The 10,704-nt window shown below is 41.0% G+C and overlaps 1 protein-coding gene across 2 annotated transcripts; it reads right to left on the bottom strand.

Moving 5' to 3' along the window:
* Positions 1-1,186: 1,186 nt before the first annotated feature.
* LOC117852976 (CBL-interacting protein kinase 24) lies at positions 1,187-7,625 on the bottom strand. Of its 2 annotated transcripts, XM_034735307.2 has the most exons (14): positions 7,224-7,622; positions 6,135-6,197; positions 5,921-5,992; positions 5,074-5,181; positions 4,912-4,986; positions 4,789-4,842; positions 4,213-4,338; positions 4,003-4,092; positions 3,556-3,678; positions 3,272-3,391; positions 2,008-2,124; positions 1,867-1,923; positions 1,707-1,781; positions 1,187-1,548 (listed from the first exon to the last, which is right to left on the bottom strand). In XM_034735307.2, the coding sequence occupies exons 1-14, from the start codon at positions 7,395-7,397 to the stop codon at positions 1,444-1,446; spliced, it is 1,359 nt and encodes a 452-aa protein (XP_034591198.1). In that variant the 5' UTR covers positions 7,398-7,622; the 3' UTR covers positions 1,187-1,443. The 2 variants fall into 2 exon arrangements, with proteins under 2 accessions (XP_034591198.1, XP_034591197.1); XM_034735306.2 differs by having other exon boundaries at positions 4,789-4,986; positions 7,224-7,625.
* Positions 7,626-10,704: the final 3,079 nt, after the last annotated feature.

The following is a 10,704-nucleotide window of genomic DNA, read 5'->3' as shown; positions in this document are numbered from 1 at the left end:
GAATACCAAAAATGAGTTTATATTCATTTCAAAAACTCCTTTAACTCAACTATCAAGATTTGTATCCAAAACCCCCTGTCAAAACTATGCACAGCTTCAAGGTCAGCCATGAACCCTGGAGCCCTGACCATGAGAAGTCACTGCGCGTTGCCGTTGGCCTGTCCTGTGCACTTGTTCGCCTCCCCGGCAGCTGCCAAGCAAGCGCCGGTTGACCCGGCCGCCACCACGTTCATCCTCCCTGGCCTCTGCCCCTCCTTTTTTCCTCGCTGCGTCCTGTGCCGCTCCCCTGTACCGGCTGGTTCTGTGGTTCATGCACTTGGCCCCCTTTTCCTTTCCTGATGCCCCGGACCTGCCTGCCTGCCTGCGTCACCGGCGTGACGCAGCGCAATAGGGACGGAGAAAAGGTAGCCGGCCAGCCGTGTCTTTGAATACACGCTTTCGCGTCTCATGAGGGCTTGCTTGACGTTTGGGCAGGGGAGGGACGGCCAGGTTCCGTTCATCTGAACTTGATAGGCTGAGAGGTTTGTGGCGAACTACATGGCACTGACAGCGAGGGTTGCACTGTCACTGTGCTAATGCTCGACTTGATGTTCTTGCGTCAGCGTTTGGCGCAGAGTTTGGCACGTTAGTGTCGATGAAACGGGCCTAAAGAAGATGCTTCGCGTCACTGTTCGCCTGCACGGCCGTGTCCCGTGTAGCTCGTTTAACCAACCTACGTAGAGTAGTGGCTAACCGGTGTTACTTTAACCACCCCTTTATCTCATTTAATGTCTGTTTAACCCATTTAACTGACCGTCTAGCCCGATTTAACAATGCTTCATATTAGTGCACTTCTTTGCTCTATTTATCACAATTCACAAATCTAAACTCATTGTGTACGAATTGTCAAAGACTGCACTCTTAGACGCACAACTTTGACTTTACCATCATCTGACTTGTAGGGTGGTTCGCTTGTCAGATGAGGGAGTGTGGCTGGCATGCAAGAGCACCCTGTCACATAGCACCGAAGTGACAGTGTAAAGCATGCGTACTCTTGTGATAAGGACTTCGTTTAAAGAAAAAACGTGATAAGGGCATAAGGGTGCACATAAGTGCTGTGGTAATTTGGCCCGTACGTGTAGTTTTCGGAATAGAAATTTCTTCCCAACAACCAATTTTAACGCCCACAAGCCATCCCAGCTCAGTCTGGAGAATCTTTTGATGCCCTTCAACAGATCAGATGATCTTTGGATCTTTCAAGCATGCATTTACAAGATTAGGCATGAGCACATGAGCCAGCTTATTTCCTGGATGCATACACAAGGAATTGATTCTAACGGGAATCCAGGTCCATATTACGTACAGGCTGCACAACTGGCACTATACAGACTATCTACACTAGCATCACTACAATACGAACATCCGGTGATGCAAGCTGCCTCGTCTGATCTACTAAAGACACAGCTATGGTACACATCTCGTGGTCGTCCTCAGCAGTGTGGATTTCGCAGAAACTTCGATTGGCCTCCAGATTATGCTGTCGAGTTTGCTGCATAAGTTCTTGTAGAACTGCGATGAGTTTGCGATGCAAGTTAGTAGCAGCCATTAGAAGACTCAAATCACAAGGCAGGCAAAATGGAGAAAAGAACATTTTAACTAGTACTTTGTTGATGGCCAACAGCCAACAATATGATTAGTATAAAGGATGAGATGCAAACAGAACAGACCCTGTGGTATTCCAGAGTTTCACCAGCAACCTTTCGAACATCAACCATGTACAGAGAAGGAGCAACTTCAAAAATCTGTGAGAATTCACTTCAAAGCATGAGAATGATGCATAACGTTGTGTACAGACCAGTTAAGAACTGAAGGGCTGCACGACCTCACCTCTAGAACAACAGCAAATTGGCCCATCCTGTTTGGTGATGTGCCTTCGAGCCGTAGCTGCAAAGTTAATAAATATGTATCAGCGCATGAAGATTAACAAAAGCTAAATGTTTATCCAGCAAGTGTTCGCTTCAAGTGGACCTTGTAATTCTGGGAATGGACCTTGAGACCCATAGACTCAGCAACAACTTCGATTGTAGCTACTATAGTCATAGCTGGTTTTCTCGAGACAAAACGGGTCTGGCGCTTCACAAACTCCTACAAATGGAAAATTCAAGTGATGCAAAAGGCATTTGACCAAATAAATGCCTGACATCCATAAGCATTGAGATGTGAATAAAGAAATGGCACGCACCCACATATTAAAGAGATGATGAAATAAAAGAAGCAAGCACAAAACAATCAATGCCTACATGTAGATAAAAATGAAATGTAGGTATGTCTTCTGCGACATGAATTAATCACAATTCCCATGTGATCAATTGCAGCGGGCAAATACTTCTCAACACTGAAGAAGTTGATTTAAATACGATAGTTGCTTAAATCTTGTTTGTAATAAGATGTTTAATTATTTGGTTTGGTTTTGCTACTGAACGAAGCCTAGTCATGCAAAACTGTTATTTGAATGGTGTTTAAATCTGATTTTGCCACTAAAATGTGTGAAAGCTCAGTGCACAAGTATTGTAGGATGGTATCCCAGTCTGTCACATACTCACATATTTTGTTTTCAACATAACTTCATAAGCATGGCCAAGGTTTCGTCCTTGGTCCATAATAGTTGCATAAATGTTAAATCAATATCAATCAATTAGGATAATTAAATAACTGATGGTACAAGAACAAACAGGAAGAGGAGAAAAAACAGGTCAGGTTACATCGTGTTTGTTAAATAGGAAATATGCTACTAGTTCATTTTTTTTCTCAAGAGTACTCTAGGGAATTGGGGGGAATAGTAGACAACAGCAGCAAAGTAGCAGGTAGCACAGAAGTGGTATAAAACATTAATGATGGGAAAAAGAGCTGACAGGTTAAATTCATATCTTCACACAAACATTTCAAACTTCACTGTGCTAATTAATAGCGCCATATTAACTGATCATGCGTGGTTACATTCACACTAACAGAAACCACATGGCACTGTTGATAGTGACCATAGGATATGCTTTGTTATTTATATTTAAGATTAGATTGAGTTATTTCTTTAATTCTAGGGATTACTTTTTTAAGGGTCAAGTCAATCCATCTACAAAAGGATGGGATTGTCCCTTTAGATTAAGAATTCTCCCTCTCCCAGCACTTAATCGGTTGCCGGACATTGGCATGTTGTACTACTTGGGTTCAGGGCCACTAAAGTATGAAAATGACAATTGTCCACTATGCTGGACTAAATGGAGCTACAAATTACCTGTTGCCTATCAAACAATGCTGAGAGATCCAAACCTTGAGATAGTGTAATCATCTCAAAGGCATTCATCATAAGAGGACCACCATCCTTGTGAGTTACCTCCTCAGATACATACTTGTCCTGAAAAAAGAAACATAGTATAAAATCAACTGCAGAAACAAATAAGAAAAACTTCGGCTTCAAATGGACAATAGAACAATAGGGATCTTTCTGGAGACTCTGAAAGGAGATAAATGTTTTTCCATAACATGCTTGGATCAACCAATTAATACTGTACCACAAACCTCAATATTGTCAAAAACTGCCTGAACATCATCCAGGCTGACATTTTCATCTTCACCACGCCTAATAGCTACATAGTTCTTCTTAAACCATGGGTCAGCCCTTATTTCTTCAATAGTGATACGCTGGAAAGAAACAGCTCGGAGGCATGAGAAATGGTACCATCAATTTATTTGTGAATACAGACAACTGAAATGGTACATGATAGGTAAAGATGCTTTGAAAGAAATGTATATAAGTTGTTGTGGCAAGTTCTTAAATTGAACTGGTATATGGGATTTCTCAAACGCATATCAGAACATCAATACAAACAAATATATGACAAAATACTTATAAAGGTAATTAACAGAGCAACTGTTGATCAAAATCTTCTGAAAGCTTAAAGTCACGCGATAAACTTTGTTTCAAATGCAAACACTGGAACGAAATAAGCTTGTGCTTTTACTTACAGTTTTTGGATTTGGATCAAGTATTCTCTGAATCAATGAGCTGGCTCCTGGAGAGAACCAATATGGACATGAATACTGAGCTGCAGTTATCTTGATACAAAGTAAGGGGAGAGAGGTTTCAGTGTTACATGAGCCAAGTAATTATGTGAATCAACAATTTTAGGAGACAATGATATATGCAGAATTGCACAATTGAAAAGAAGCTGATACCTTTTCATACAAGCTTGGAAGGTCATTTTCCTCAAAGGGAAGGTAACCAGCCATTAAAGCATAGAGAATAACACCACATGACCAAATATCTGCTGCTGATCCGTCATATCCATTGCTGCCTAGCACCTAAAATATTGATACAAGTTAAAGATACAGAACATATACGTACTGAGACACTCATAATTTTATGTGAAAATGGTGTGAAAGATAACGACGATGACAGGCACAAGCGAAATTAATGACGAACGTGCAACTAACTACAGCTTGGAATGAACATGGCAAACACAATACACAATTTTCCATTACAAAAGAACAGCATCCTCCACGATTCCTGAACCTAACCCTCAGTCCCTCACCTCCATGCTCAAGGAACCCTTAACTTATTATGCATAAATTTTGTACCAGATCTTCTTGAATCAATGGCAGAGCTCCCGCCGGTCAAAAGAAAATCTTAACAGATCATTTATGCGTATAATGTAGTGTACAGTGATTTTTGTTTGATCTTGTTTCAGTAGAGAGCATTTCACCCAGCACAAATGTTTAGACGACTTGGTAACTTTTAGCAATAGTTCGTACCTCAGGAGCAACATAATTTGGGGTTCCACATTTTGTGTGAAGAAGGCCTACTCCCTGGGGGAAGCTCCTTATCAGCACAATAATATAAGTCGGCAGCAGAAGAATAGAAATTACAAAACTTACATTCTGAGACAGTGTGCTAAGTCCAAAATCAGAAACTTTTAAGTTTCCACGTGCATCAAGAAGCAGATTCTCAGGCTACAACACAAAGCCCATATTGTCAGTGTGAGAAATGCAATAAATGAATGGCTAAAATGACACTTTCATCAATTATCGAGGAGAGACCTTCAAATCCCTATGATAAACTCCTTTACTGTGGCAATAATCAATGGCATCAATAAGCTGCTGGAAGTACTTCCCGGCTTCATTCTCACGAAGCTTCCCATGGTGGGCCTACAAATATTTGATCTTATCAGCTACCATAGATCAATATTCATAAAAAGGGTGTAGGAATAGGAATCAAGTGGGGTGCACCCATTCAAATTCTTCTCAAATTTGGGTGCCTATTTCTTCTAAATATCAAAGTCACCTAGTTCCTTCTAGATTCATCAAGTGTTTTAATTCAAAAAAGGGATTAATATCATCAAAAAGGATTCAAGGATATGTTAAAAAGTGACCTATGCTCCCCAAAAACACAGTTGCAGAAACCCTCAAGCATCTTTGGTCACCAATGGATTGACTTGAATTCTCATTTACTTGGAAACTTGTGATTTGTTTGTCTGAATCATATAAGAATTTTCCTCATAAAAGCTATAGGCAGGAATTGTTTATTGAATCATGGTTCATAGGTACTGGGCTTATCTGTTGGGTACAAGTTTCTTGTAGAATGGTTGATAACATGGTATCAAAGAATATTTCACATACAGAAACACAGTCCTAATAACAAAAAAAAAGGCATAGTTCTCGGTTTATTAAAAAATGGTATATTTCAAGTAGGCAGCAATTAGTGTTATTATAATTTAGGAGAAGGAACACTTAAAATCAACTACTGATACTTTAGCATAAAACTGAAGCTAGTTGTGACTAATTCTGATTACTGCACAAATCTGCTAGAAATATATGACGGTATAGGATGCAGCAATAGACAATTAAGCTACTTAATTGGGCATGTCAGAGAACACAAGATTCTTACAATTCTATCAAACAGTTCACCTCCAGTGATAAGTTCCAAGATTATGTATATCTTTGTCTTCCCAGCCAACACCTACAAAGTAATGAAAATGCTAGTAAAGAAGGCAAACTAGGTGATATAGAGTGTTAAAATTTGTACAAGTACAGTTTCAGTATAATACGATTAGATAGGTAAAATAGAGAAAATTATAAGCACCTTACAGCACACCACATACCTCATTAAGCCTAACTATGTTGGGATGTCTTACGATCTTCATTATTGATATTTCCCTTTTGATCTGGCAGCAAACAAGTAGTAAGCTCATTGGAGCAAGGAAATAAAAAACATCAATTTTTTAGCAAACTCACAAAAGATATCCATTTAAGTGGTACGAGTTAATCCACAATTCTTAAGAAAAGAAGATATTGTTTTGCGGGCTTGTAGTATTTTGATGGGTGCAAGACTTGACGCTTTGCTTTGCTAGTGGTTTACTGGTTTTACTTTGGCTATGTAGTAATAGTTGGTATGATAACATATCAAACCTGAAATGCAGCTCTCTGTTGCTGTCATTTACTATTGTGCACTTTACCATTTTGGCTTGATGACTTTTATTTGCTTAATAAAATTTAGGTCTATCCGCTGTGGGGAAAAAAAAGGCGATGGTGATCAGGCTGGACAAACTTCCCTTTCTAAGTTTCCAGTCATTTACAATTTATATAAGCAGCGAAAATAGCGAATGTCCACTCTCATGAAAACAGAACCTCTGAAAGCCAATGGCTGAATCAACCAGGTCCACGCTAATCTCACAAGGTATATTCAGTTTCCCAAAACAGAACCTCTGAAAGCCCAAAATTCCGCAATGATCCGGCCCCTGCTCCTAATGTTTCCCTCAAAAGGAACATCATAGTTGAAATTGAGTGCGAGGATAAGGTGGTAGTTTTTTTTCTGTTGAGAAAAGAAATAGACGAAAAAAGACAAGTGACGGTGCTTGGGGTAAAATTTAGCAGATGGGATTACTGTGTGGCTCGCGTTGCTCTCCAGGTATATTCGGCTCGGCCCCGCTCCGGAATTCCCCACACTTGTTCGACGGCAAATTCAATGATCCCGTCCCGTACTAGGCAGCTCGGTCGGGATCGAAAAGAAAGAGGCAGCATGAATCAAGCTCAAATGGCCTCCCCCTCACCCACCGCAAAACAAATAATAATAATAAAATTCGAGCTCAAACGGGGAGTAGCAATCCAATTTGACTTCGTGATGTTCTATCGCCAAGCCGAAAATGGGGGCAGGGAGCGGATGAGGACGGGGCGATGCGGAGCGGAGGTACCTGGTGGAGCATGCGGTGGGATAGGATGGTCTCCTTGTCGAGCACCTTCATGGCGACGGCGGCGCCGGTCTCGGCGTCGACGGCGAACTTGACCTTGGCGAAGGTGCCCTGCCCGATGGTGCGCCCCACCTCGTACCTCCCCACCCGCTTCTTCCGCGCCGCCGCGCTCGCCATTCCTCGGGCCTCTCCTGGCGTCTCCCCACGCGCCCGTCAGGTGTCCGGGGGCTCGGGTTCTTGCTGCCGTGCGTCTGCGCGCCAGCGCGGGCGATGCGGTGCGATGTGACGGCTCGAGGTGGGACTGGAAGGTGAGGCCGGGGACGGGGACGGGGACGGGGACGGGGGTTCGCGTCGCGTGCGGTGAGAACTGAGAGGGGCAGAGCGGCGCGGCGGGGTCGGCGGGGTGGGTCGCTGGCTGGCTGGCTCGACGCTGTATATAGAAACGACGAGCGGCGCCGTCGCGCCCGTCAGCAGCAGGGGCCTTCGGTGGGGGTAACAGGTCATTGCAGCTTTTAGCTTTGGGCTTTTTAAGGTGTGTGTGTGTGGCGTGCGTGACCCCTGTGAACTGAAAAGAAATGGTATTCTGAGGAAAAGAGGAAAGAAATGATAGCCAATTTTGATCTAAAATTACAAGCTATTGCTGGTACGTACATGATCCTTTATTTCAAGCCAAATTATTTTGTTTTGTTTTTTGTTAGTGATATACTCCCTCCATCCCAAATTATAAGTCGCTTTGACTTTTTTATACATTCACTTTGCTATGTATATAGATATAACAATATATCTAGATGCATAGCAAAGTGGATGTAAAAAAAACTCAAAGCGACTTATAATTTGGGATGGAGGGAGTATGTTGAGAAATTTTAGAATAGTTTAGCATGCACTCCCAAATACTCGACGCTTCACGTTTTGCCCCTATAAAAATACTATTGAAATGCTTTAGAAACACTTAAAAATAAATAGTTTTATGATGGTGTTTTAGTCATTTCGACCTAGATAGAAAAATTGGTCATCTTGGTTATGCATTGGTCAAAGTTGCCAAGTACTATAAGAAAACAGAGATTAGTACATTCAGTCGTGAATTATCACGCGCATGTATGTGAGCTCAGCATGTAGGTATTTAGAACTAAGATAATAATAATGAAATGTGCTAGCTCCGGCCGGAATTAATTGACGTTGCGAACAGCCAACAATTTGCGACACCTAACATATTGCCGTCGAAAACGTCAAATAATACTGACGGTAGGGAGGGAATATATGGTACGTACTATAATAAGCAGCATTAAAAGTCAACAACAATCATGAACTTGATTAAGAAGATGTCCCTACACGCAGCATTAAAAGTCAATAGCAATCATAAACTTCAGCAGTCTCCCATCGAATGTTCGGATGCTAATTAGGAGAACTAAACATGAGCTAATTATAAAACTAATTGCAGAACTCCTGGACTAATTCGCGAGGCAAATCTATTAAGCCTAATTAATCCATCATTAGCAAAAGTTACTGTAGCACCACATTGTCAAATCATGGACTAATTAGACTTAATAGATTCGTCTCGCGAAATTAGACTCCATCTGTGCAATTAGTTTTGTAATTAGCCTATATTTAATACTTCTAATTAGTATCAAACATATGATGTGATAGGTGCTAAACTTTAGTAAGTGGTATCCAAACACCGGTTCAGGGTAAAGATAGTCTTGATACTTGTCGTTGATATTCGTGTAGGCTTTTGTAGCAATGACGCAAGCTAGGTATGGGAAAAATCGCGACTAGTTACAAGCTATCGCTGGTACGTACATGATCCTTTATTTCAAGCCAAATTATTTTTTTATTTTTGTTAGTAATATATGTTAGCTCGTGCTTCCAAATATTCGACACTTCAGGTTTTCCGAAACATACTTTCATGTTTTGGCCCTGTACAAATACTCCATCCATTTATATTTACAAGGTATAATATGACTTGACACGATTTTCCAAATAACACTTTGACCAATCTATTTACGTAGTAGATTTCATAGGGTGTTCTTATAGTCATAGTGACTAGAATTGCATGCCTGATCTATCATAACAGCTAGACTTGTGCTATGTTAATGCCCTTAGACTTCTTGTGTTGATAGGTATGATCATGATATGGTTTAATACTGTGTAAGGTGGGGGTTCTCGGGAGTCGGACCGGAAGTGGTGGTTTAAAGATGCTTTGTATGAGAACCATGAGTTTGCTTGCCATCTAGCTAGAACTATAACATATGCATAGTCTAGGCTTTGCTCTGGATGAGTTACCTCTTGTTCATATCTGCTCTTGCTTCATGTCTATATTCATCCCTATTCACAATCATCTTGCAACTAGAATCATGTTTCCCAATGTTTAGCTAGATCATGTGACCTTATTTCCATGGATTGATAAATCTTGAGAGAATACTCTAAGAAAAAAGCTACAACTGATCCGTGCGCTTGCGGTTCAAACTGGCGCGCTAACAGCCATCAATAAGCTTTTCTGGAACCGTTGCCGGGAAACAAGTGATCAAGTTTTAGATTAACTTTTGCATCTGTAAATATTTTTCTTGTTCATAATGTTCATGTGAATATTTTTCTTGTATATTCTTGATCTTGTATAGTTCTTGTATATGTTTTTCTAACCCTATTCTAAGATGGACTTGTGCCTCTTAAAAAAATATTTTCTTTTCTTTTTATGCATGGGAAAAAATAAAAATTGCAGGAAAATTAAGGGAGCAACTGCAGCAGGAACATCAATAGTTAAGGACAAAGAACCACCACTCAGCACTCGATCAAACAGTTCAGCTGAACCTCAACAACGAGCAACAATGGGAGAACAGCCCGAACGCAAGCTTAGCGAGCTTTGAACACTGAACATCAATGACCTGCTAATCTTGAACATAGCTATAGTTTAGAGGGCCTTTCGAGATCAACACTTCAATCATTGAGATGGTGCAACACAATGCGTTCACTGGTAAGGAGGATGTCAATATCCATTTGCAGCCATCCTACAGATATGCAACACCTTCAATTTGGACGGCGTCGACGACAATCAGCTACGTGCAAGACTTTTCCAGTACTCACTGTTGGACAAGGCACTTCAATGGTTTACACTCTGCAAGCATCAACGGTCGAGAATTGGGAGAGCCTGGTGCAAGAATTTTTTGAGAATCGATAAACAAGGTATGCCACTATGTCAATTATTTTTTAGACTAATGTTCCTTGGAGATTTGTTTATTCAAGCAACAGGTGTTGGAAGCGACCATGTCAAGAAAAGATGGAAGATTGGAGAACCTTTCTGCATAGAAGGAGATGATCCGGAGGTCATAAGGACTGGATGCAACAAGATTAGAAGCTCCATGACACTATCAATCTTCTCCAGTGGGATGCTCAAGAGCTTCTAATTGAGTAATGCAACTAAGGAAGAAAATTGCTCAGATTGTCGACCCAAAGCGCAGTAGCCTCCCCTAATCCCAGCACCTTAGCTAAA

Source organism: Setaria viridis, chromosome 4, assembly GCF_005286985.2.
Source record: "Setaria viridis chromosome 4, Setaria_viridis_v4.0, whole genome shotgun sequence".
Taxonomy (NCBI): Eukaryota; Viridiplantae; Streptophyta; class Magnoliopsida; order Poales; family Poaceae; genus Setaria; species Setaria viridis.
This window is presented reverse-complemented; position numbering and strand designations above follow the sequence as displayed.